This window comes from Leuresthes tenuis, unplaced genomic scaffold (genome assembly GCF_036924035.1).
Source record: "Leuresthes tenuis unplaced genomic scaffold, fLeuTen1.0.hap1 SCAF_5, whole genome shotgun sequence".
NCBI lineage: Eukaryota > Metazoa > Chordata > Actinopteri > Atheriniformes > Atherinopsidae > Leuresthes > Leuresthes tenuis.
Genome location: NW_027325359.1, coordinates 7,084,904 through 7,109,385, shown reverse-complemented (window position 1 = coordinate 7,109,385; position 24,482 = coordinate 7,084,904). Strand labels below are relative to the sequence as shown.

Below are 24,482 nucleotides of genomic sequence, written 5' to 3'. Positions count from 1 at the left end.
GCAAGGTGCCCAGTTCCTGTGGCTGCAAAACAAACCCAAATCATCACCCCTCTACCACCATGCTAGACCGTGTTAGTTTGAGGTGTTTGTTCAGATATGCTGTGTTTGTTTCTTTTTCCGAACATGTTCCTGTGCATTAAAACCAAAGATCTCCACTTTGGTCGAGTCTGTCCAGCGAACATTGATTGAAAAGTTTGTTCAGGTGCAGTTTTGCAAACCTAAGCCACGCTGCTGTGTTCATTTTCGAGAGAAGGGCTTTCGCCTGCAACCCTCACAAACTAACCATGCTTATTCAGTCTTTTTCTAATTGGGTTGTTGGGAAGTTTAACCTTTAACTTGCTAAATGAGGTCTGTAGATGCTGAGATGTAGCTCTTGTGTTTTTGCAATTTCTTTGAGTATTGCTTGGTCTGACCTTTTAGTGAACTTACTGAGATAACTATTTTTCACTAATCTTTCACACTGTACAATGATAGTCTCTAACTTGTTTGGACTTATAACCCCTCACAAGATTGACGGCAGCAACAGTTGCAACTTGCACCTGAAGGCTCCAGGCCAGCAAACTGCCAAAACTTCTGCATTTATAGAGGTGCTCACACTCACTAATGGTCAATTAAACAAGTATATTTGATAAGCAGTAACCGCTACTGCTACTTACCCACTTAATTCCTATGGAAGCAGTGAAGGTGTACAATATGAGACACTGATTACGTCAGGAAACAAGTACTTCAAGTTGTTGCTGCTAAAGGGGGCTCTACAAGCTATTGGATCACATCACATCTACAGTTTTACGACATTATTAAATTAGGTTGATTTTACCAAATTTTGGGACATGGTAAAGATCAGATCATTTTTTTATTTATGTCCTGATAAGTAAAATCGTAGCTTTGAAAGAGGGTGTATTTTCTTTATCTCATGACTGTGACTGAGCCCGTAATAATGACAAATCAAAACTGCTTCCAGTTAGACAAGTTATATTATTTTTCAGAGCCCCATTTTAACAGATATCAAGTGTGCAATAGATGCAAGTTCAGCACCAGCTATCTCATTTGTAGATGTATTAAATTATCTGTCAGTTATGTAAAAAGATATAAACCTGTAGTTCAGTTTGAACTTCACCCGGGTCACAGGGATGGCACAAACAGTAGTGATCAAATAGTTGGAGTTAAAATCGTGTTTCTAATAAATACTAGATTTTGAGAAAGTGCAATGATGAAATGAGGAGAAATCTTACATGAGGCTCTGAAAAATAATATAACTTGTCTAACTGGAATGAATTTAAATTTTTTGCCTGGTGTTCCATATCTTTGTTTCTTATTGCATTTCCAACTGGGTCTACTCTTTATGAACAGGTGGCACAAAGTCTTTTGATGGTGTTAAAATAGTTTAAGATGATACACTCTTCAGATTTCAACCCTTTTGTAAGTCAGGAAGTTTAAAAACTACTGTCTTGTCTGAGCATCTAAGATGGAAGCTTAGAGTTCAATAATAAAGCTATGTTAACTATTACATATTTTGGTTAATAATTGCTCTGAATGTTAAACGACACTACCTCTGCCCTGGCAGATTAAACCCAAACATTGTGTCCACAGTTTGACCCTGTGGTTACTTTCAGCCTTTCATACCTAATAAATCATTTATAACATCTGCATAATGGATTCTATGTATTCGCAATGTTGAAAATTCTGCATAGTTTACGCACAAATTCATACCCAACACATACTGAGCGTGGCTATCAAAGAATCGTCTCCATGACAACGTTGTCATAGTGACGTTGACAGGCGCTCAACAATCTGTGTTTGGGTTCAGTGCACATGCTGAGTTCTGGGGATAAAGCCTGAAACAAACACTGGCAGCTGGACGGAAAACTTTATGAGGTAAGAGAATTTATATTTGTTTCGAGCCAGTTGGTAAACTAAAGTAAAAGCAGACAGTGTTAAGTTTGTACACGCTTGCTAGACATCTTGTAGTTGTGCTACAGGACAATGTGTACAGGTACGATGTGTTTACTGACGCTGGTATAGCAATTCTTATTGAGTTTCTTACTCATTGAAATATTAAGCACTTTTTTTTTAACAACAGAGTACAGGTCCGACACCTAAAATCCAAATCTGTTTAGCTTAGTCAGAGTTAGAGCAGCAAACATTTTCTTTGTGTGTGAACAGTTGGTTTCTGAAAAACACACTGAAGAAGCAAACTATTACCTACGTCTGTGGATGGCTTGAAATGATAATATCGCTGATTCATGTGAGACAGCGCTCTTGTGACTGAGGGGTGCACTTTTTTTACACAATCTACAGGCTCTGAAACAATATACATTTCTACCACCAAATTTAACTGAATAGCTTTTCTTTCATAGCCTCTTTTAAAAGAATTTGTTGAAAAGACATAGCTTTGTTGTACAGAATTTCCCAAGCTGGACCAAAAATATTTCAGCCAACTAAAATTCCACCATGAGATAGCAACAGTGCCAATATGTATTTAAAGGATCAGTTTTATTGAGCGCTTTAATCCATAGAATTTAAATCAAGATATAAGTCCACTTATATATTTTATTTCTAACTTAAAAACCCAATCCATCTTTCAAGGCAATGCCAAGTGATGAACCTTGGGTTGGAACTTGGAGGCCCCACAAGCCAAGAGGGCCTGTAGCTGCCTTCTACCGCAGCCCAGGGCCAAAGTATGCTCTGCCTGGACTCATGGGTAAAGCTAAAATGGGCCATTTTCATCTCTAGCACCATAATCAGATATGATAAGTAACACTGGACTGCCCTTGTCCCTTGATAAAGGTATTTCTCAACATGATCCTACTAAATGCAAAGCACCAGTGTTCTCCTTTGGTGCACGTCATGAGGGGGTAAATTCTAACTGCTCCCCTGGACCAAGATATCTAATCCCCTCCAACATCACCAGACAGGGTCGAGATGGCTCACCTGCATTCTCCCTCCACGGTCGCCCAAAGCAGCCAGAGCTGTTCCGAGCCCCTGGACCAGGTCAGTGAGGCCCCGTGAACACATTCAAACAGACAAAATAACTGAATTCTGCTGATTTCATATAGAAACGATTTATGTCAGTAGTTTGTCCCTGTCACTCTCCTTTGTGTCTCAGGCCACTACTCCCCAGAGCGTTCGGGAAATTTCACTTTTCGCTCAGCTCCTGCTTATTCTCTGTCTGGGAGGGGCAGAGATGGAAGTGAAAATCGAACACCAGGTGACATACCTATTTACTGCCAACTTAATCTATGAGAAACGGTGAATATTAGAGTTTCACGTCAGAAAATAGATCAATAAACTTTATCTGTTGCTCAAACTGCAGGTCCAGCCACCTACACTCTGCCCCCTATGCTCGGGCCTAAAACTATAGTCTCACCTTCAGCTCCTTCCTACACGCTCTGCAGCCGTAGTAAGAGTGGGAGCTTCCATGAGGACCTGAAGAAGGTGAACACACACACGATAGATTCCACATTAGTGTATATATGAATATATATATACTAAATGTTGTTCTCTATTCTGTGGCTTCCCCTCGAGACTCCTGGTCCAGCTGCCTACGAAGCTGTGAACCCCTGCATTTATAGGCAGAAACCCCCACAGTACAGCATGGCAGGCCGCAACTTTGTTCCTGATGAAACCACAGAGAAACCAGGTCCAGGAGCTCATTATCCAGAAAGGGTAAGAGACATCTTATTTGATCAAAAAGCCCCAAATATTACACTTTGCAATTTATTAACACGGTTTTTCCTCCAAGGTAACTTTCACTAGAGCAAAAGGACCAAGCTTCACCTTTGGATTGCGTCATTCACAATACATCGCACCCCTTATTTTAAATATGGATTGATTTTGGCACACTGCTGTCTTCGATAAAGAAGAAAAAGAAAACCGCTCAAGATTATTGAGATCTCACTTTAGTGCTTTAATCCTAGCATACTTTTTGTTACTGATAATGTCAGAATATTGTCTGGATCACAAAGCAAGAATCACCTCTTAACAACAGCTTCTGAACTGCAGATCTGTTTGCAATAAATAGATGAATTAACCAACACTGACAAGAGTTTTTTGTTTGTTTTTTTTCAGTGAGAAGGGTGAGATCAATTTTTAGGTTCTCCATCATATGTTCGGGGAAAACAGCTTATTTAACAAAGTAAAAAAATAGAAACTCCTGGATATGACTATGGAAATAGTGAAGAGTCTCCCAATGGAAAAGTACTGCAGTGATTAATATGATTCAGCAGAAAACAAGTTATTGAACCCTAAGTGATGGAGGGAGAAGATTCTCAATCCTTAGACAACCATGCTGAAAGAAACTTCCTGTTGTTGTGGATAAGTTGTTTCTATGTTTTCAATATTATTGGTCTGCATCAAGTAAAAAAAACAGTCAAGAAGATTCTTGAAGGCAATACAGTTGGGTTAAGACCTGTCCAACACATTATTAAAACCTGAAGGAAAAATGTTACACATCATCTTCGAGGAAGAAATGGGTTAAAAACAAATCATGAATGATCATGATCGAAAATCCCTCAAACATGGTGAAATCAAACTGATGATAATCAACAGTATAACTCACAGCAGGATGTAAGGAAGTAAGAGCATTTCCACAAGCACAGTGCTACTAGAAATCAAGGTGTTGGGACTAAGCAGCTGTGTAACATGGAGAAAATCACTTATCAATTAGACTAAATGGAAACAGAAAAAGTCTTTCCAGGGACTCTGGAGCAATAGAAAAAGGTCAAGTGATCTTATAAGTCCATATTCGCTTGTCCCAGAGACATGGGTGCATCAGGATCATTTATGCAATGTACCATTGACAGCAATAAATAGTCAAAATACGAGACATCACTCTCACATGTTAATTGGCAACTTCAGAATCCAGATCTGAACCCTAATGAAAACCTTTGAAATGTATCACAGAAAACCACACAACAGCCTGACTCCCATCACCAGTAAAGTGACATGGTGAAAAGTTAAAGCACCTTTGGACAGAACTGAATGTTGTGAAATGATGCCATCTTGGATGTGCCATGTGTGCTGTAATAAAAACTATGGGTGGTCCAACAAAATATCAAAGTGAAGGAGTTTTCTTTAGCCAGACAATATACACGTTTTAGTAACATTGAAGTTTGTCTTTTGGATTAAAATTGTTGACACTTTTTTAATATTTTTTAAATTGCATTAGACATTTGTCTCAATTGCTTATGGTCAAAAATGTTTTAGTTAATGTCTGAGTCAAACTGAATATTTGTGCTGAATGTGCCGGGGATTTTGTGCTCATAAGAAAGAGACTGACACGGGCAGACCAAAGGGCAACTTTTAGGATGGTTTGTTTCAATGGACTGTCTGGGAAATCCTACCTAGAAATTCTTTGAAAAAATAAATATCTTGCTGAAATATCATTGAAAAACATGCTATCTCGATGGGAACATAGGTTGTTCTAAAACCTGTATACAAAGAACTTCAACAGTGTTCAATATGTGCAAGTTACCAGGCCTATAATTCAATTCAATTCAGTTTATTCATATAGTGCCAAATCACAACTAATGTCATCTCAAGGGACTTCAATGATGCAGTCCAATTCAAGCCAATTACAGTCCAGTTCATACATACAGAGCCAATTCAAAAACAATTTCCTAGCTAAGGAAACCAACAGCTTGCACCGAAACTTCTCTTCAGTCCAATCTGTTGTCCTGAGCATGAGGTGACTGTGGAGAGAAACGACTCCCTCTTAACAGGAAGAAACCTCTGGCAGAATCAGACTCAGGAAGGGAAGTCATCTGCCACAACCAGCTGGGGTTTGAGAGGACAGAAGAGAGGGGACCACAGCACCATTCAAAGGATACCTGCTGAGACAGAGAAAGACAAGTTAATGACAACAATAATGTTAAATGTACATAAGGTCATATGAGGATATAAAAGGTGCGAAAAAGAGAGCTAAGTGAGGAAAGGTGTGACATAAGAGCCCCCCCCCCCCGAACTATGACATGTTTCAGGATCACCTGAGCCATCCCTAACTATAGGATTTGTCAAAAAGGAACATTTTAAGCCTAATCTTAAAGTTACTTAAAGGTGTCTGCTTCCCAGACATATACTGACAGCTGGTTCCACAACAGAGGGCCCTGATAACTGAAGGCTCTGCCTCCCATTTTACTTTTAGAAACTCAGTAAACCTGCTGTCTGAGAACAAAGTGCTCTGTTGGGAAAATATGTAACAATGAGATATTTAAGATGTGACGGAGCTTGGTCATTAAGAGCTTTATATGTGAGGAGAAAAATGTTAAATTCTAAAGAAGAAACAGATAAATATGATCTCTCCTGTTAGTTCTCATCAGAACTCTGGCTGCAGCCTTTTGGATCAGTTGGAGGCTTTTCAGAGAATTTGTGGAACAGGCCAATTATAAAGAATTACAGTTGTCCAATCTTGAAGTAACAAATGCATGGACCAGTTTTTCTGCATCAGTCTGAGACATAATGTTCCTGATTTGGGCAATATTACGAGTCATATAGGCAGTACTATAGGCACTGAGTGCTGATAACAAGCCGATTATTATTATTATTACAATCATCAAGCCGAAGAATACCATTAAATAATTTTGCAAATGGAATATGAAATACAAATAAGTAAAACAAAAAAGAAAATAAAAGAAAAAAAGTGCACTGCAGATATTTTCTTGCCAGAGGTGTAAGAGAAAAAAATATTATGGAAAGCAAATTAATCTCAAATCTCAAAACTGATAGTGTAAAAATATGGCTCTGCCTACTTTGTATCGCCTTTATTATATGCTTACTCTTGTTTGAAAACTATTTGGCGTAAAACCCATAGAATAAAACGCTTTAACGCAAAATCTGATAGAACCGTTCAGCATTGTGGTCAGGCAACTCCAAGGACAACAAGACAGAAGGGCAATGGTCCTGTGGGCGTCCCCGTTGCATAGAAACGAAAATTGTCGTCGTGCGTCTACAGCGTTTTACTATTCCTGTATTGCGATTAGTAAAGAAAATCCTTCAGGTTTTACTTGTTCTACATTAGTCAACCACATAAACCGACGTTAGCAGGCGCTGGCTTGGCAAACGCGTGGCATGGCGGACCTAGCCTCTGACTAGCAGTCCTTCAGCTGCTTTGAGTGGACCGTAAAAGTAACCATAGATACTCACCAGAATTTACCTGGGCAAATGTAACTGATGACGGTCTCTGTACTGTTATCGGTTTTAGGGAGGATTAATGTAATTAAATTAAGCACAGAGGAAGCAGTTGAATAAGGGATTTTAACAAAAGGAAGAGATGTTAACGTTAGCTAACCGGTGGGAAGCTAGCTAACGCTGTCGCTATACAAACCCCTCCAGGAGCTCCACTTGATTGTTCCCAGGTGTTCATACGAGAAATTACAAAGGACGCGGAGAAAAATGGCTGACGACGTTGGCAGCATCCCTGAGCTGGACCATAGGAAATACGACGCAGATGAACATGTTAAAATAATTTGCCTGGGAGACAGTGCAGTTGGCAAATCTAAGTGAGTATTGGCTGGAATACGCGTTTAACGGTGTTTTAAACTTTCCTCAATTGCTTACTCGGTTGACACTGACAGTCTTTCCTTCTCTCACAGGCTGATGGAGAGGTTTCTTATGGATGAATAGTATCCTTTAACAGCTTATCAAAATCCAGATGAAACAGCGTCTTTGTTGGTTTTTCTCTCTGTTTTTGTGGTCAAGGTTATTTAAGATCCTAAACTCTTCCTGCAGTCGTCCCCAGCAGCTGTCGACCTATGCGTTGACTCTCTACAAACACACAGCAACTGTAGCAAACAAGGCAATAGCGGTCGGTAGGTGCAGTATTTTCCCATGCTCTGTTCTCAGTGAGCAGAGGAAACGGGAAACGATTTTATCCCAGCTGAAAATCATCTGTAAGAGTCACAGTCACAGTGCCTGTCCTGTTTTTGCTCCACAGATTTCTGGGACACTGCTGGTCAGGAGAGGTTTCAGAGCATGCATCCCTCATACTACCACAAAGCACACGCATGCATAATGGTAAGACAAACTCTTGGTTTAAAAAAAAAACAAAAAAAAACATCACCTTGAATTTGATGGCAGCAACATGTCTCAAAAGTTAGGTGAGAGCCACGTTTACTGCTGTTTTGCACCCCCGCTTTGTTCAACGACAGTTCATAAACATCCGATTTCCCATTCATGTCTGATATAGGATCCTAGCTGCTCGACAGTCCTTGGTCTTGTTTGTCTCATTTTGCTTTTCTGCACTCTCCTACTATGAAGCCATGCTGTTGTAACAGATACAGTTTGGGGTTCACCGTGCTCTTGTCTACAATATATGCCTTCCCTGAAAAAGACACTGTCTTGACCATATGTTGCTCTAAAACTTGTATATACCTTACAGCATAGATGGTGCCTTTTCAGAGGTGCAAGGTGCAATTTCCAATGGCACTATTGCACGCAGACGCCATCAGAGATGCAGACTTTGCTGCGACAGCTGATAACTATGCGTCCTGGAGGTGTTACGGAGCAGTGATTTCCATGGAAGAATCGCGTCTTGTTTTCAATGCAATGCCGCCTGAGAGCCTGAAGATCACCAACATCCACTATTTATTTTCAGTCATGTCCCCTGCAAACACACGTCTCCTGATTCAATGTTCTGTAGACGATGGGATGTTCAAAGTCCTCACAACTGAGACATTTACCATGAGGAACACTACTCGGAAATAGATTCACAATTAGAAGATGCAGGTTTACAGATTGCTAAACATCTGCCCATCTTTACTTCTGAGAGTCTTTTCCTCTTTTGGGTGTCCTTTTATAACTGATCATGTCATTAAAGATGAACACATTTTTTTCATTAATGACTAAAATAGCTAGCTTTCAACATTTTATTAAGGATTAAGATGGTGATTGGTTGACAGGGAAATCAAGTGTCGTTAGAAAATGTCTGGATTTCACTGGTCGAACAGGGGAGTTTACACACTGTCACAAAAACAAGTTGAACTCATCAGTGAACCTTCTTCTTTTTTCTCTCAGGTTTTCGATGTTCAAAGGAAGATCACATATAAGAATTTAGCCAACTGGTATAAGGAGCTCAGAGAGTACCGACCAGAGATACCTTGTTGTGTTGTCGCCAACAAAATTGATGGTGAGTGTGACGCAGAACTGGATTCTTAATATTCGGTTGTTAAAATGCAGTGCAGCGAGGTGTGTGATATGATTTCTTGTGGTTTACAGAGATTTGCTCTTGTGAACATGAACATCTCTTGTCTCATCCGCAGCGGACTTGAAAGTGACACAGAGAAGCTTTAACTTTGCGAAGAAACAAGGGCTCCCATTTTACTTTGTCTCTGCCGCTGATGGGACCAATGTAGTTAAGGTTTGAGTGTGTGTTTGCTTTCCTTCAGCATTAAAGACCTAGTGATCTAGTTTTCTCCTGCATTCCATACTCTGCAGTAGTTTAACATTTAACCTCACTGCATTTGGTTGAAACAGGACTGAATGTACTCTTTTTAATCAGCCTAAAGCATAATGTCGTAAACTGTACCACTTTGAAGTGCGTGCTGATGGTTCTGACTGTAACTGTCACATTAGATGTTCAGAGAAATGATCAAGAGAGCCGTGGACTACAAGCAAAACCCCAGTGATTTCATGGATGAAGTGATGCAAGAATTGGAGGTATGCCTCTCTGTTCTGTTGATGGAACATTTTCAGATTCATACCCAGTGCCTACATTATTTAATTGTTTAGTCACTTTTTATGACTAAACGCCCTGATGTGGAGAAGTCATCCGTGTACAGATGTGCATACTGACATCCTTTTGTCACACCCCTCGCAGAACTTTGAACTGGAGAAGAAAGAGGAGAACTCAGAGGCCAATGAGGATGGATTGACAGCAGAGAGTCCAGAGTTGGTTTAAAAGCTTTTTTGAGAAAGTTTTTTTTTTATTATTATTACAAACCATTCAAATCCTCAAGTTACATGTCGGGTAATTTATCCATCTTTAAGTCTACATCAGAATTCTCTGATTCTTTGTCACTGTTACTGTCAACAGGCGTGCTACCTGTCCTTACGTCATTTCTGCTTTTAACTTATTGGACGGGAACCCTCCTGCTGGATGTAGTATACAGTCGTTTAGGCAGGTTTCCAGTCACTGCCCTCCTTTTTGTCCAGTGACAACAGCAGGGAAATCAACCTGGTCTAATTAGGGTTTGTATTGTTTATCAGGTTCAGTCTGTTTTAGCCTCATCATTCATACTTTGGAATGTTTGCTCAAGTGTGGGGGTGGAAAAAAAAAGAAGTTACTTTGTGAAATAACAATGTGAAACATTGAAAACTGACGCAGCGAAGAGAATGTGCAATTATGAACTGTATTTGCTGCTGTTCTCAGTGTCTGTGTGTAGTGTTGTGTGCAGTGCCAGCAGGCAGCTGCATCTGTTGGCTGCTTTTCTTGCATTAATTGTATGATGTGAATTCTTTTTTTTTTAAATTTTTTTTTAGCACCCTATAAATGAAAGTTTAATGTACCATATCGCCAATTGTTATCACGAGTCTTTCTATCTTGCTGTCTGGTATATTTAAACTGAACATCAGCATTTTATAAGTTACAGTTGCCAGTCAAACATAAGGAGAAATGCAGAGAGAAAAGCAGATTTATTCTTTTTTTAAAAATTTTTTTTTATGAAAACCCACTGAAACAATTTTATTTTATTGAGTCTTCTCATTGAAAAGCTCATATTTGGCAGAGGTTGCTGCACAGTAAAACAATACGTTGCCACTTCAGTCTGCTGCATCATCCTCAAGATCTTCTGCGGTTAAACCATCTATAGCAATGATACAAAAAGTTCTCTGGGTAATTTTTCCTTAATTACATTAAAAACTGGAGAAAATGCCAGAAACTGGCATTTTTTAAATCTGTATTTGAAGGTACTATGTTAGATGAGTCCTTGTTTGTAAAGCTTTAAAAAGTTTCCTAATGATGACTGAACAAACCAAAACCACAACAAGCTGACTAATTATTAAGATCTTATTCAAAGTTATGAATATAAATGATCTATCAGGAGAAAGAAATCCCAGATAATCCATTAATTTTGCTAAAAGGTTTAAGACAAATGTTTGATATTTAACTTTATGCTTGTTGGAAATGGGTTCATCCTCTCAACAGATATTTACACAGAACTGCATATTTGAATGTTTTGTCGTTTGCATGTGAGAAAAATTGCATCAAAACAGTTTCTACAAGTAAGACACAAAAGCAGGAGCAAAAAATATGACGCACTTCATGTTTAATTATAAATTTATTACATAATATAACAAACATATATCTCTGTGGTGGAGATATTACGGGCAACATCTCAGATCTTGCCTCAATCTTTACTGTTGCCCTAACTCTGCATGAGAAATTGTAGGTAGCTTCTGGTTAACTTACATCTTAGTTTGGGTTGTTTTTTTATTTTTTATTATTATCATTATCTATTAAAATGTAGAAGGATTTATAGTACTCCAATAATAGCAGTCATGGATGAGTTGCTTGGTCATCGGACGCTGAGAAGGAGAAGTTCATGTGAGATACAAGGCTGAGGCGTTGCAGTGATACATCCACCGTTCTAAACTTCACAGTGCAAACAAGAAGAAAACCAACAACAAAAGAAAAAGAAACCTTTGATGATAAGATCACTGGTTCCAGTGGCTCACCGGATACCAGTGGGTTTTTAAAAAGGTCAAACTGCTCCTCCCACACTGTGTAGATTGTGCTTTGTTGCTTTAAAAAATAAGACAAAGATAACCCTTTGTTGAACTTAATTGACCTAATGGTGTGTACGTCTTTTACACATTGCTCGTTCTGCATTTTTATTTGTTGTAAAATTACACAACAATCACATCAATTTTCACTACAGCATTGATTCCTCTAACCAGGCCAGCCTGTGTCTGAGATCAGACTGTACACATGTATCCCTCAAGTGTTATTTGTGTTTAGCACAACAATCCTCATCAGTCAAATCAAGCAACTGTTACTTTGTCTCAAATTTTGTTAATGCAAGTAAATAAACACAGACTATATATATACTTATATATATAGATAGATATATGTATATACATATATCTATATATATATATATGGCCTGCTTCTTTACAAAGTAATAATTTTACATCCACCTGCAGGGAAATACAGAAGGATCTAACAAATGTTCTCAAGATTTCCAGGAGATGGCACCATATTGTCATATTATCTAACAGCTCAAGAGTGCTGCAACTAAGATGGTCCTAAAGCAAAGACAAATATACATTTAAAAGTTAAGTTACTTTTTGGCACATTTTTTTCCTTTGTGTTGTTTGTTCCTCACTGGATCACCTCATACAGTATATCCAAAACTCAGAAACTGAAGGTCTGAAAAAGGAAAAAGGAGCGCTGCCAGACAGAGTGGAGGGTAAGGAGGGCCAATGCCATCTGAGAATGAGTGCAGAAAACAGAGACACGGTATAAGCTGTACCAACACAGTAACAAGGTGAGTTGCTTTTGTCTTGCAATATTAAATGTGGCTCTTTTCATGAATACTTCGTGCTGATCTCTCTCTGTCTGTCTCTCCCTCTCAGGCAGAACAGTCCACTTTTTGAAGACATTACTCGGTACAAAACAAAGAAGCAAAACAATGAGCTTTAATTCTGAAGATAAATCCACGTGTGCATTTTTCTGCTTGTGTGTGTGTGTGTGTGTGTGTGTGTGTGTGTGTATTTGTGTGACACAGCCACTGCCGGCAATCTGATGGTACAGTAAGGCTATAGTGGACTAACTCCAGAGATGTAAACCCTAACAATTAACTGCCCTCTCCCTGTCACATCCATTCTCAATGTCTCGCTCCCAAACAAATACACAAAAATGGAATCAAGCATTAGGATACATACACACGCAGTTAAACACACAGTGAAGAGGAACAGCCACACAGAGAGATTCAGGGAATCCAGATGCACACATGCGCTTGGATGATGGGTGGCTTTTATGTTAGCACCTTGTCACCTTGTTTTGTGCAAATCTTCCCCTAGTTCATAGTTCAGAGTTCAAAAGTTCAAGAGTTCATAGAAAGAATAAAATCTGCTCACCTTTCCACAGGTGGTTAACTATGCATATATGCCAAACATTCATATATAGATCTATATATTTTTAGTTCTTCAAAAATTTATATGAAATCTATCATATATACATTGCTTGTGAATAAAAAAGCAAATATTTGTAGATTGTTCATTTTTTACAAGTGTAGGTATGTTTAGATTGGACAGATTTTTTTCAGTCTTTTTTTTTCTTCTTCTTTCTGTCACTCTAAAATTCAAATGAGTGAAAGATTTAAGTATCATGTTCCACACGCTACAAAATCTACCCACAGTGGCCGAGGGTAACAAATTAGCAACAATAAAAGAACAATAGAACGAAAAGTTTCACATGAATCTGAGGAGAACACCGGAGTCAAAAGTAAAATATTCAGTGAGGTCACAGTGAGGCAGTGAGTGCTATTCCTACAACCCAGATGTAATGATTTATTCACCACCCGCTTTACCAAACTGCTAGCAGAAAAAGAGAGGAAAGGTGCACGCAAGTTTTCGCCAAGTGAAAGAGCCTTGGCATTCTGACTAATTGCTGCTGATGAGCAGGTTTTTAGTGATAATAGACATTTCTTGGCCCGCTGTCAGCAAGCAGCTATGCCAAAATGCTTTTTGTTGTTGTTGCGTGAATAAAACTCACTGTTTCTCACTGCCAGCAAGAGCTACTCAGGAGTACAATTGTAGATTTGTATTGTCGAAGGAAAATTCTTTTTTTTTTTTATTACCTTATTACAACCTCTCATTCTAAGAGCTATGGCTGCCACCATTTGTTGATATTTCACTCACTAAGACAATGGTAGAGATAAAGGGAGGCAGCTGCACTGTCAGGTTGTAAAATACTGAATTTTCTTTAAGACCTTTTATAAGCTTTCCCATCCCCACAGCCTGAAGATCTACACACGACCTGCAGTGGCATTTCAGACTCTTGATAAAGATTTATGTCATCTGACTGTTTCAAAACCAAACCTTTTAACACGTGGTCAGAGAAGCATTATCAGGGGCCGCAGGGATGGAAATTTTACTAGCTCTCTAGCAATTTTCAGAATGTGGTGTTTGGTTGTACTTGAACATAATAATTGAAACAGGTAGTATAGCCACCAACCTATTTCTGCGAGTGCCTCAAACTTCCATCCCTGAGTTATAAACAGACCTACAACGAGGAGCTGCCTTTTAACTAATTACCTGGCTCAATAGTGGCCCTCACAGAATGCTATTCAAACTGAAGACAGAGAGATCTGTAGCTAAGGCAGGAGGGATGGGTGTCAGCTGGGGTCTTAGCCTCACATTTTGGGATGCCCTTTAGTATGACGGAAGACCGTAAGAAAATAAAAACAAACAACAATTCGTCCAAAACATGATTTAAGTCATCATGCTATGGTTCCAGAAAGGGTAACCAGGAGGAACGTTATGTACTATGACAAAATGTGCATTTTAGAATTGATCAACTTTTTCAGTATACATACATTCATACATATACATGTTATATATGTATGTATGGATGTGTATATATATGTAAATGTATGTGTGTGTGTGTGTATAAAACTGGTAGAAGTGAATAAACTATAGGTGTAATAGATTTAAAGATTTCTCTGCTTTCTATACTAAAAAACAAAAAAAAACAGGCGCAGATTAATTTATTACATTTCATCTTTGCAACATTGTCTTTTCTTCTGAAAGCTATATTTGTTACATATATATATATATTATTTTATGTAATACTTTTATATATATATTTATATAATATTCCCTTTGGAAACCAAAAAAAATTGATTATGAAAAAAGCCACGAGTGTTGGTTAAACATTCTCCAAATACAATAGATAGCACACTCTGGGTACCAAGGCAGAGGGGTTTTCTCTCATCGTTTACTTCGAGGAGCTCCACCTCTGGGCTCTAAAAATGACAGCAGGCATACAGAAGACAAACCTTTTCAGAGCTGTGTGTTCATCATTGTTAATTTCTATAGAAATATGTTGAAAGGCAACTTAGCTTTCTGTTTGGAACCAAAAAATTTTCTTCCTCCTCCTTTACTCAAACTGCAAGATACAAGGGCGGAGAGAGGTAGAGAGGAAATAGTAAAAAGTGTGGGTGTTACTAAGGAAACAACTGAACTTTTCACAAATCAAATTATCTAATTAGAGCTCATGTGGTTCTTCTCAGCAAAAAAAAAAAGGACCAGATATCAATTTGAGGTCTGATCTAACTGGCTGCAAGCCATAAAGTAATGGCTGAGCAGAGGGGGGATGAATGTATTGACTCTTCAGTGCAGTGCCAAGTGCAGGGTGTGAAGTGTCGCTACGAACCACAGGTGAACATATTCAACACAGAACATAAAAGCAGCCAGAGTAAAAGAGGAGTGGTCCCTATGGGTTTTTCACATTTTCATCAGCTCTGCACCAGTCTGTCTTCCTATCTCTCTGTTGCTCTCAGGGCAGGGGTCAGCTCTCTAGCAGCTGTTTTAGCGCTCGTTCGATGTTCATACGGTGCCCGACTCGTGTCACTCCTAACTCTGCAAAGTCATCCTTGGTTAGAGCTGGGAGGTGAGAGCCTTCAATCTCATGTTCCTGAAAGCCTGCTCTGTGCTCCCCCAGATTGATGCTCTCCAGCCAGTCTCCAACGTCATACTTGTTCCAAAGGTGGAGTGGTTTTTGATGGAAAGGCCGGAGGGCTAAAAGCGGTGAGCCCAACCCAGGAGAATGGGAAGGTGATGGGGAACGAGAGCGGGAACGGGCGCTGGAGCTCCTCATTACAAAGCGTACCTCTTTAGGCTCCTGTGGTAAACTGAGACTAGAGGACTTAAGGATGGTTTGTGGTGGTGTAGTTGGTGAGGTGGGCAGGCCGAAGCCCGAGAATCGCCCAAGGGGGTCGCCCCGATCAGGCGAGCCTGAGCCTGGGCTAGGAGTGCGTCGGGTTACAGGATAACGGCTGCCAGGGCGAATGGTGTATGTGGTTCCATAGCTTCTCTGAGAAATGGTGTGGAGCTCACCTAGGCTGCTGAAAAGTCTGGTGGAGACACAAAGAGAGACAGTTTTAGGAATGTTAACGAATAAGATGGTAAAAAAAAATAGAAGGAAGAGAGTATTGGGTCATTTGCTAAAACTGGTGACAAAGGTTAATAGTTGTTAGATCTAACTAGTTGCTCATTCCGAGAAGATAAAAACAGAAAGCAGAAAATACTGATGACACTGAAGACTTTAAGAGATTATTTAGTACACTGAACAATAATTGATTTATTTGTATATTTGCCTCATGAAGAAGTTATGAATAAGTTACTTCCTGTTAAGTCTGCCTCATTAAACTGCTTCTCTGTGACCAACAAATGCACGTGCCAAAAAAAACCAACTAAACTTAGGGCATTGAATTCAAGTAAACATACAAAATTACACCTGTGCACACACACACTCTCACACACTCATACATGCATTCAGACACAGAAAACTGATCCAAAAGTAATACTTTATATTTACTTTTTAGCATCTCTCCTAATAAAAGAAAAATCAAATACTGAAAATATTTACTGTTTTGTCAAGGATTACGACGCATGATGAAAACAGATGACATCTTTTAAATCTTTAACCTGTTCCAATATGGGTACTGTTTCTCTTTGTCCTAATTTAATCGGATAAATGCTTGTTGGAGGCGCTGCTCAGACTCAATTAAGTGCAGTATGATAACCATAGTGGGAACAACAGTCACCAACCAACCCAATTTTATCAATTGTAGCCTGAGGAAAAACAACAGTATTAACAAAAGTGACATTCTTTCTGATGCTCAGCATGACTCATCACTCCAGTTTCTTTCATGCCACCAATAAATGATTTTTTTTCCACATTTACACACCCGCACATTGTTTGAGAAAATAGTAGAGGCATAAATTGTGTCTTGGAGGTGAGTATACTACTGATATAATGGAAGGAAGGGTGGTTCAAACGAGGAATGCATTAGAGATTAAGGCCAACACGAAACTTTTGTCTACTGTGATGAAAAGAAGCAGAATGAGGGAAGTTGGATCTAAATGTGACAAAGAGTTACAGCACAAGTGTCTGTTTTAGTCATGCATGTTAGCAAGAGTTACCCATTATCGCTTGTGTGTTGAAATGGATGGTATCTAAACTAAAGAGTATAAAGAAACAAAAGTAGCTAAGCAGCACACAGACTGGAAAAAAAAAATGATCAGACTGCACGGAGCCAACAGATATGAGATGAGCTCCATGCGCACTTACACAGTCGTCCTGCCCTCCTGGGCGCACAGTCAGTTCTAGACCAATCAGATCAGAGCAGCAGGGCGGAGCATGCAAGGTGAGCAGAGAGAGAGCAATGGGAGAGAATGTTAGCATCACTCCATGAGACGCAGCCTGCCAACCAGACTTTGTATCTGCTTCAGCCTGCTCTGCTTTCTAGGACATACTTTATGTGTGTGTGTGTATATATATGTATTTGTGTGTGTGTGCATTTGTGAGCTTATGTTGCTGATGTTTAGCATGACAAAGACAGCAGAGAAGGCTTCAGCACGGGAAGGTCTGATCAGTGGGCTACATGAGAGAGAAATGAGCACACTATTCACATATAAAACACTGCACAAAGAAAAACAAACTCATAAAGAACCAAATAAAAGGAGGGCGCATGTCTCTTGACTTTTGGAGTTGCTTTTGTTCCTATATTTTAGAGCAACTAAAGAATTTCTATACTTGCGCATACATGAAAATATTAGCATATGTATGTGCTGTACAACTTGGTGTACAATGGATTAATGCATGTATATAGTCTGTCTTCAAGAAATAGAAATTGTGTTCTGCTTCATCAAGGTTTAAGGAACATATAATGTACACTAAGTAAGAGTCAGGGATCATGGCCATCTTCAACACAAACACTGGAAAACAAAACAAAGTTATGCAGTTTACATAAACAACAAAGAATAGAAAACCAAGGAAAACAAACAAAACTAAATGAGAGCCACATTTTATAAACTACCAACAGCCATCATATACAGTGGTGGACACAAGAGAGACAAAATACAGCAGTGGAGTTTTTGAAGGGGGATAAAGTGGATGGAATACATGATGCAAGAACATTATAACTAAGAGTGCTGGGATGCCTACGCTGTACATGAAATGCTCCAGTAGGTGACGAGTAACAAAATGCAGATGCAGAGAGGCAGAGAGAGGAATAATGGTGTGCATGATAAACTTTGTCACAGCCAAAGGAATTAACTGTCAGGATGGAGATAGTGGGAAGGTAAGCCCAAAAGAATTGGTTGTTGTATGATTTGTTGTGTTTGAAATATCATGTTAACCTTTCCTATCCACAGTGGATATTGTGGTAAAAATCAATGACTGATGGTTATATTTCACCTACTCATATATTATTCCTGTCATCGTTCCTGTCAGCCACAACATTAAAACCACTGACAGGTGAAGTGAATAACATTGAAGATTTTGTTACAATACAACAATCTGCTGAGATACATGATCCTGAAATTAATACGGATGCTACTTTACAGGAGTCACTTAATGCAGTTGCAAACCAAACACCTCTCCACCACCACAACAGAACTCCGACTTACAGTAGGGGCCTTTACCCAACAAGACATTGGGCCCCAGCTCCAGAGAACCCCTCAGGCCCCAAAACAGATCAGGCACTGATACAATGCACAATAACAAGCCGAATCCTCAGGGTCCCACCGAAACCCAGAGGACCCAGAAGACTGAATACCAACATCCCATTGTAAAAAACTACAAGACAAAAATAAAAAAAACACCTGCCATCCATGTAGCAGTGACCTGTCCAGGTATTGATACTGCACCCCTGAGTGTGCCTTGTTGTTTCTGACAGTGGGATGTTGGCATTGGATCTTCTGGATCCTAGAAACAATAAGACATACGAACAACAAGGTGTTGTGTGTCTATCCTGATGGGTCACAGCTACTGTATATGGATGACAGGTAGTTTTTTATTTGTGAATTAATGGAATTAATTGGAATCACTGAGCTTTGAACCCAAAGCATTGTGTTAACAAATGACCAACTAAACTAAAGGAGCAGCAGAAAACATTTGCAAACACCAAACCATTCATGTCTAGGAGAACAGCCGCAAAATATTTCTAACACCAATGCTACATTAAATCAGCAAAAACTAGTACAGCTATGCTGATTACTTCTACAAAGACTGTTTGCTGTGTAACTTTTGAAAAGTGGATAGAAACACGAAAATGTCACACCCCTCTTGCTGATGTGAGGGCTGAAAGGCTTATGACATCTTCTAAATCTAAAACAAGAATTATCCTTAAATAATCAGGTGTTAACGTCCAATCTGCCAAGCCATAAGCACACCACTGGGCTAAAACAGGCTGTTGCACACCAAAAGCAAATATAAAGAAGATTAAAAGAGAAGATCCCACCATTTATTTGACAATTACTTCATTTGACACTGTGGACTTTGACAGTCAGAGTTTTGTTTTGTACTTTAGTCATTAACAAGGCTGGAAATTCAAAGTTCATGGGAGGATTGTTTTAACATGACACACCATTATAGTTCAGTCATGTTCAAATACGTCTTAAAATACATCCTTAAATATTTGGTGTCATCACTGATTACTTCAATGTAGGATGGTGATGAGAAGAAAACTGTTGTTCCTGTTCTTTTCAAGTTCAAATCAGTGTTGACTGCAAAGGGCTGTGGATCTGAGGATGTATTGTGTATTATTTGAACAACGACTAAGGGAAACGCAGGGAGGAAGATACGAGCTCAGTTACAGGTTAGAGCTGAAACATGACAGAGTGTAAGATATGAGGAAAGTATTTCATGTTACCTTGTTTGCACCAGTAGTTAATCTGTTATACACACACACACACACAAACACACACACACACACGTATATGCATGTAAAAGTAAGCTGCTCAATTTGAAATTTTGGACTCTTATTGTCTACTGTTAACAATGAAAAGCATTTGTCAGGAGGCCAGGGAGTATGGCTGTAACTATGGAAACAAGAAGTACTTTTGACTTAGACCGGAGCAATGAATGATATAACTACAGTATCTCTAGAAACTAATAATTTCTTCAAAGCATAGTACTATCAGTCCTGCTCTTAACACTGAAGGAATCTGATGATGCAAACAAGGTAACAAATTATATTCAAAGGAAAACACATTAGAGGAAAGGTATAAAAGGGTTGTTATATTTCAGTGGGCTGAGTTCGTAGGCTTGTTATGAAAAAAAGCAAATAAAAAAATAAAAGTTCGGTTTACCCTAGGGTCTATAACCGTAAGGTTTATTTTCTTCGGTGTCATCACATCTGCAGAAATATAGAGGAATTCATTGTATTTTCAGGTATGGTTTGTAAAAAGAAAACCCCCAAAACAACAGACAAAAACACCACTGTGCCTCAGAGGCTGTTCAGACCTGGTATTTTATGCACCCTGGGTGATCCAATCACAAGTGGAGAGCTCTGGGCAGGGGCAGACCGAAACAAAAACTAACTCACTAAATAAAAGAAAATAAAAGGCCTGGGAATTTGTCCCTTAACAGCCCATTCTCTGAATTAAGAATTTGCAAGGGGTTCAGGCCACTTAAGTCATTTATGTAAGTACAGTACATCTCAAAATGTGCTAATAAAACAAATATTCAGATGTAGAAATACTTCACTTCTTCTTCAGTAAAAAAACCCACAACACCTAAGCCCTTCAGAAGAATATATAGATTTACGAAGCAAAGAAAATACAAAATGTAAGCATTTCCTCGAGTCTGCTACTCATATGGAATAATATGCTGCTATCGATACTAAGAACAGGGCAAAAATAACAATTTAGAGGCTATTCTAATGAAAGAAAATTCTTTATTTGAAAAGACATGATTGACAATTTCTCTGTGCTAAAAAAATGAATTAATAAAATGACCTAAACTTAAATGGAAGAACATTCGTTTTCAACTTTTGCCAGCAGCTGGATTTTCCTCAGCCTATATGAGTAATTAGTATCAGGATTGCAATTTTGATATACCACTTAAATACAACATGGTCGGCAAAATACTAAAATGGTATAATTTTGCACTAGCAGCAAACACAATGTTAGAATCTTATCAAAGCTATTTAGGCCTCGTACTACTCGTCAGGGGCGGACTTTTGGTAAGGTAGGTCAATGTAGCTATATACTATTAACAAGCTTATTTTAGCCTGACAGTTACTACACTACTTTGAGAGTAGGCCTATTTCTTTAGCAGTTTTGCTTCATCAAACCCATAAAGATTTGCCTTTTAGTTCTCTTATGTAAGGAAACAAAAAACAGTGCCATTTTATACGTGTCTCATGCTTCTCTAAATGGCTGCTATCTAGGCTAGAAGAGCCAAAAAGCAAGGAAGCTAAATAAGCCTTTTCATTGTCAACCTTACCATGACACTTGTACTTTGCCTGGTCTTTTGGAAGCTGTTTCTGATGACTTATTTCAAAACTTTAAATAGAAACTAACATAACTTGTGTGTTCAGCATGTTATCTGGCCAGGTTAAAAGAAATATAGTACAGCCCTCTGTGTGGAAATCAGAAACATGCACACCCTGGCTTCTAACATCTGTCACAAGGCCCCTTAGCAAGACAATTAGTTTTTTGCACCTATATTTACACCTATTTTTTGCAGTGTCCACTTGTGATCCGTCACCCAAGTTGCATGCTGGTGCCAGATCTTCACAGTGCCTCAGATGCTTCAAATGACTCTGCAGTTGCTTTGTGTCAAACTTCTTTATGTCAAACCTCTGTCATATTTATGACGTTGACATCGATGGGTATATCAATATTAACTCGATATTGTTTAAAAAATATTGTCATGGAATCAAATGCCAACATTTCTAGTGCCCTTGGATTTTTATATAAAAATCACAGTAAATTACAGTAATACAAGAATGTCATACCCAACAGAAATACAGCAGGAAGTTTCACAGTAGAAAGTGGTGTAAACAAGGAGTAATATTATGTGCTGATAAATGGGAAAAGATTACAATTAGAGAGTCTAATAACTTAACAACTTGATTAATAACCTCAATCAATTTATATGCTTCCTCACTGAGGGTGGGCACTGCATTTTTTTTGCCTTCTGCCATAAGTAAAACATAAGAATGAAACCTGATATTATCACTATTATCCTTGTTTCTTTCACTCAGTTTTAAATGCAGTTTTGCAGAAAATCTTTGATAGATATTCTCTTACCTGGCACCTGCCACAGGTGACTTCCTACCCGGATCAAGTGATGCTCCCAGTGGCTCCTCACCCAGTGACCTAGTGTCTTTATTTAGCTGCTGTAGACGTGAACTGAGCTCTCCCATAACAGATGGTTTTGCACCTTCATCTGCACCAAGCCCGAGTCCCAGTCCACCAAGATTGCCCAAACTCCCGATACCTAACCCCACCCCTGGCCCTCGGGGCTCTACTGGGTCCCCCCACAGCTTGGACCTCCGCTGGAAGAGGTAGCGTGGCTTGGTGGGGGCTAGACCAGTCACTGAGGCAGAACCACCTGCGGGGAGCCCAGTTCCTCCAGCTGCAGCAGCAGCCAGGGCAGCAGCCTGTTGCTGTGATAACAGCTCGCTGTCAGAGCTCTGCTTCAGTAGAGGGTCCCTGAATGTGACGGGCCCTTTACTGCCTCCTATCTGGGACTTGAGACGGGGCTTAGGAGGCACTGGCGGCTTGTCGAGCACAAAAGTCTGCCCGTCGGCATAGGAGGTGTGCGTGGTGTGTGTGTCAGCAGGCTCGCCGCTTTCTGAAGACAATGTAGACATGCTGGAAACTGTAGAGACGGTGCTGGTGGTCTCGAGATGGTGGTCTCGCTCTCTCTCGCTGGAACTGCGTGTGTCAGCCTCCTCCACGCCTGAGTCAGCTGCGGAGCCAGACTCGCCCACCGGTGGGGGCTCCAAAGGGTCGGAGGGCTTCCCTGAGACAGCTGTCGCAGTGAGTGGAGGTGGGGGCTGGGGGGGCTGAGGCTGGGTGGGTGTCACAGTTGGGGTTGTTGGGGTTGAGGGAGTTTGGGGTGTTGATGTTGTTGGGGTGGCAGGAGAGATGGAGGGTTTAGCAGCGGACACTGGTGTACACTGTACCTGTGCCAGCAGCCCATTTGCAAACTCATCTGGTGGGGGAACAAATCCAATCTTTCGTAGCTCCTCTCTTGTTTCCTCATCACTGGAGGATAACATGGCAGGGGGCAGGGTGACTGTGTAGGGATCCACATCCTCCTCTGAGCTTCCCTGAGCCAGACTCTTCTCTTGTGCAGGACTGGCAGAACGCTGAGTTTGAGGCAGAACCTGGGGCTGGGCCTGGGGTTGGACCTGGGGTTGGGCCTGGGGCTGGGCCTGGGGCTGGGCCTGGGACTGGGCCTGGGGCTTGGCCATAGTGGGACTGGGGGATTTAGTCAGTGGGCTCTGTGATTTACTGGGCTCTAAGGATTCAGGCACAGGTGTCTGTTCAAGTTCTGAACCCATCCCAACAGCCTGGCCATTACTGGTCGCATGGACCATAACTAGCCCTGCCGTCTTCTGCTGTGATGTATCCACAATACTAATCAACATACTTTTTTTATCCTCTAGTCTCTTTTCCTCCTTCCTTTCCTCTATTCTAGCTTCCATCTCTTGGCGGAATGATATAGGTGATGTTGATGTAGCCCATTGAGGTTTGGTGGGCTGAGGAGCTAAAATAGATGTTGGGGAGGATCTTATTCCAAACCCTGCTGCCTTTGCGCTTTTAGGTGAAAAAGGGGGAGATGTAGTTGCCCCATCTCCATGTGGAGACTCTTTGGTCTGAGTGCCAGCGAATATCACACCATGGCCTACTCGCTCTTGTTTAGTCCGAGGCTCTGGGCTGCTAGTTGGGGACTGACTCTGGGAGGTTAGTGCTCTCTCCCTTGCGGCCAGCGCAAGAGCCAGTGGTGAATTTGGATCCAGAGGCTTTCCTGTAAGTGGATGGATAAAAGTGGTCCCAGTAGGTGAGGGGCTCAGAGCCAAGGCAGGGGGAGGCAGCTGTCCCAACTCTCGGGTCAGCAACCTTTCATCAATAGAGTGAGACTGAGTCAGCGATGGGGCATCAGGGCTAGTTGTAGACGTCCCCTCCATGGTCCCAACAGAAAGGAAGACAGTGGATTTCCTCCGTTCTTCTAAGCGTCGCTCACGATCTTTCACTGCTCCAGCAATTGCAGCTGCAAAGGGGCCCTTACCCTGAAACATCATCTCACCTTGGGCACGAATACGCTCAGCCATCAGCTGCTGTTGGTAGTAGTCTGCACGACTGGTGTGTGTGAGCCCATGGGTGAGTGGGTGTCGTCCTGAGGGTGAGCTCTCTCGTGAGTGGGCAGCAGCTAAGGCTAAACTAGCTTTTTCTTGTGCATCTTCTACCTACAGTAGACAGACAAAGCAACGCATGTTTGAGGTCAGAGAATTTTCTGCATG

The 24,482-nt window shown here is 40.3% G+C and overlaps 3 protein-coding genes across 4 annotated transcripts in view; 2 read left to right on the top strand and 1 right to left on the bottom strand.

The window, feature by feature from the left end:
* The first annotated feature begins 1,801 nt into the window (after window positions 1-1,801).
* Window positions 1,802-3,981, top strand: cimap1b (ciliary microtubule associated protein 1B). Its single transcript, XM_072385200.1, has 7 exons — window positions 1,802-1,875; window positions 2,587-2,701; window positions 2,788-2,991; window positions 3,107-3,208; window positions 3,314-3,435; window positions 3,526-3,666; window positions 3,743-3,981. The coding sequence occupies exons 2-7, from the start codon at window positions 2,590-2,592 to the stop codon at window positions 3,830-3,832; spliced, it is 771 nt and encodes a 256-aa protein (XP_072241301.1). The 5' UTR covers window positions 1,802-1,875; window positions 2,587-2,589; the 3' UTR covers window positions 3,833-3,981.
* Window positions 3,982-6,905: 2,924 nt separating this feature from the next.
* Window positions 6,906-10,504, top strand: rabl2 (RAB, member of RAS oncogene family-like 2). Its single transcript, XM_072385675.1, has 8 exons — window positions 6,906-7,496; window positions 7,590-7,619; window positions 7,726-7,805; window positions 7,931-8,010; window positions 9,010-9,121; window positions 9,255-9,352; window positions 9,568-9,651; window positions 9,812-10,504. Exons 1-8 carry the CDS (start codon window positions 7,390-7,392, stop codon window positions 9,890-9,892), a joined length of 672 nt encoding a protein of 223 aa, XP_072241776.1. The 5' UTR covers window positions 6,906-7,389; the 3' UTR covers window positions 9,893-10,504.
* A 747-nt stretch (window positions 10,505-11,251) lies between these two features.
* shank3a (SH3 and multiple ankyrin repeat domains 3a) overlaps window positions 11,252-24,482 on the bottom strand; it is a 161,361-nt gene continuing 148,130 nt past the window's right edge. For both annotated transcript variants that reach the window (XM_072385676.1, XM_072385677.1), the window contains 2 exons: window positions 22,261-24,428; window positions 11,252-16,070 (listed from right to left, as the gene is read on the bottom strand). In XM_072385676.1, the coding sequence (XP_072241777.1) occupies window positions 15,506-16,070; window positions 22,261-24,428 (2,733 nt within the window). In that variant the 3' untranslated portion in view covers window positions 11,252-15,505. The remainder of the gene's footprint in view (window positions 16,071-22,260; window positions 24,429-24,482) is intronic.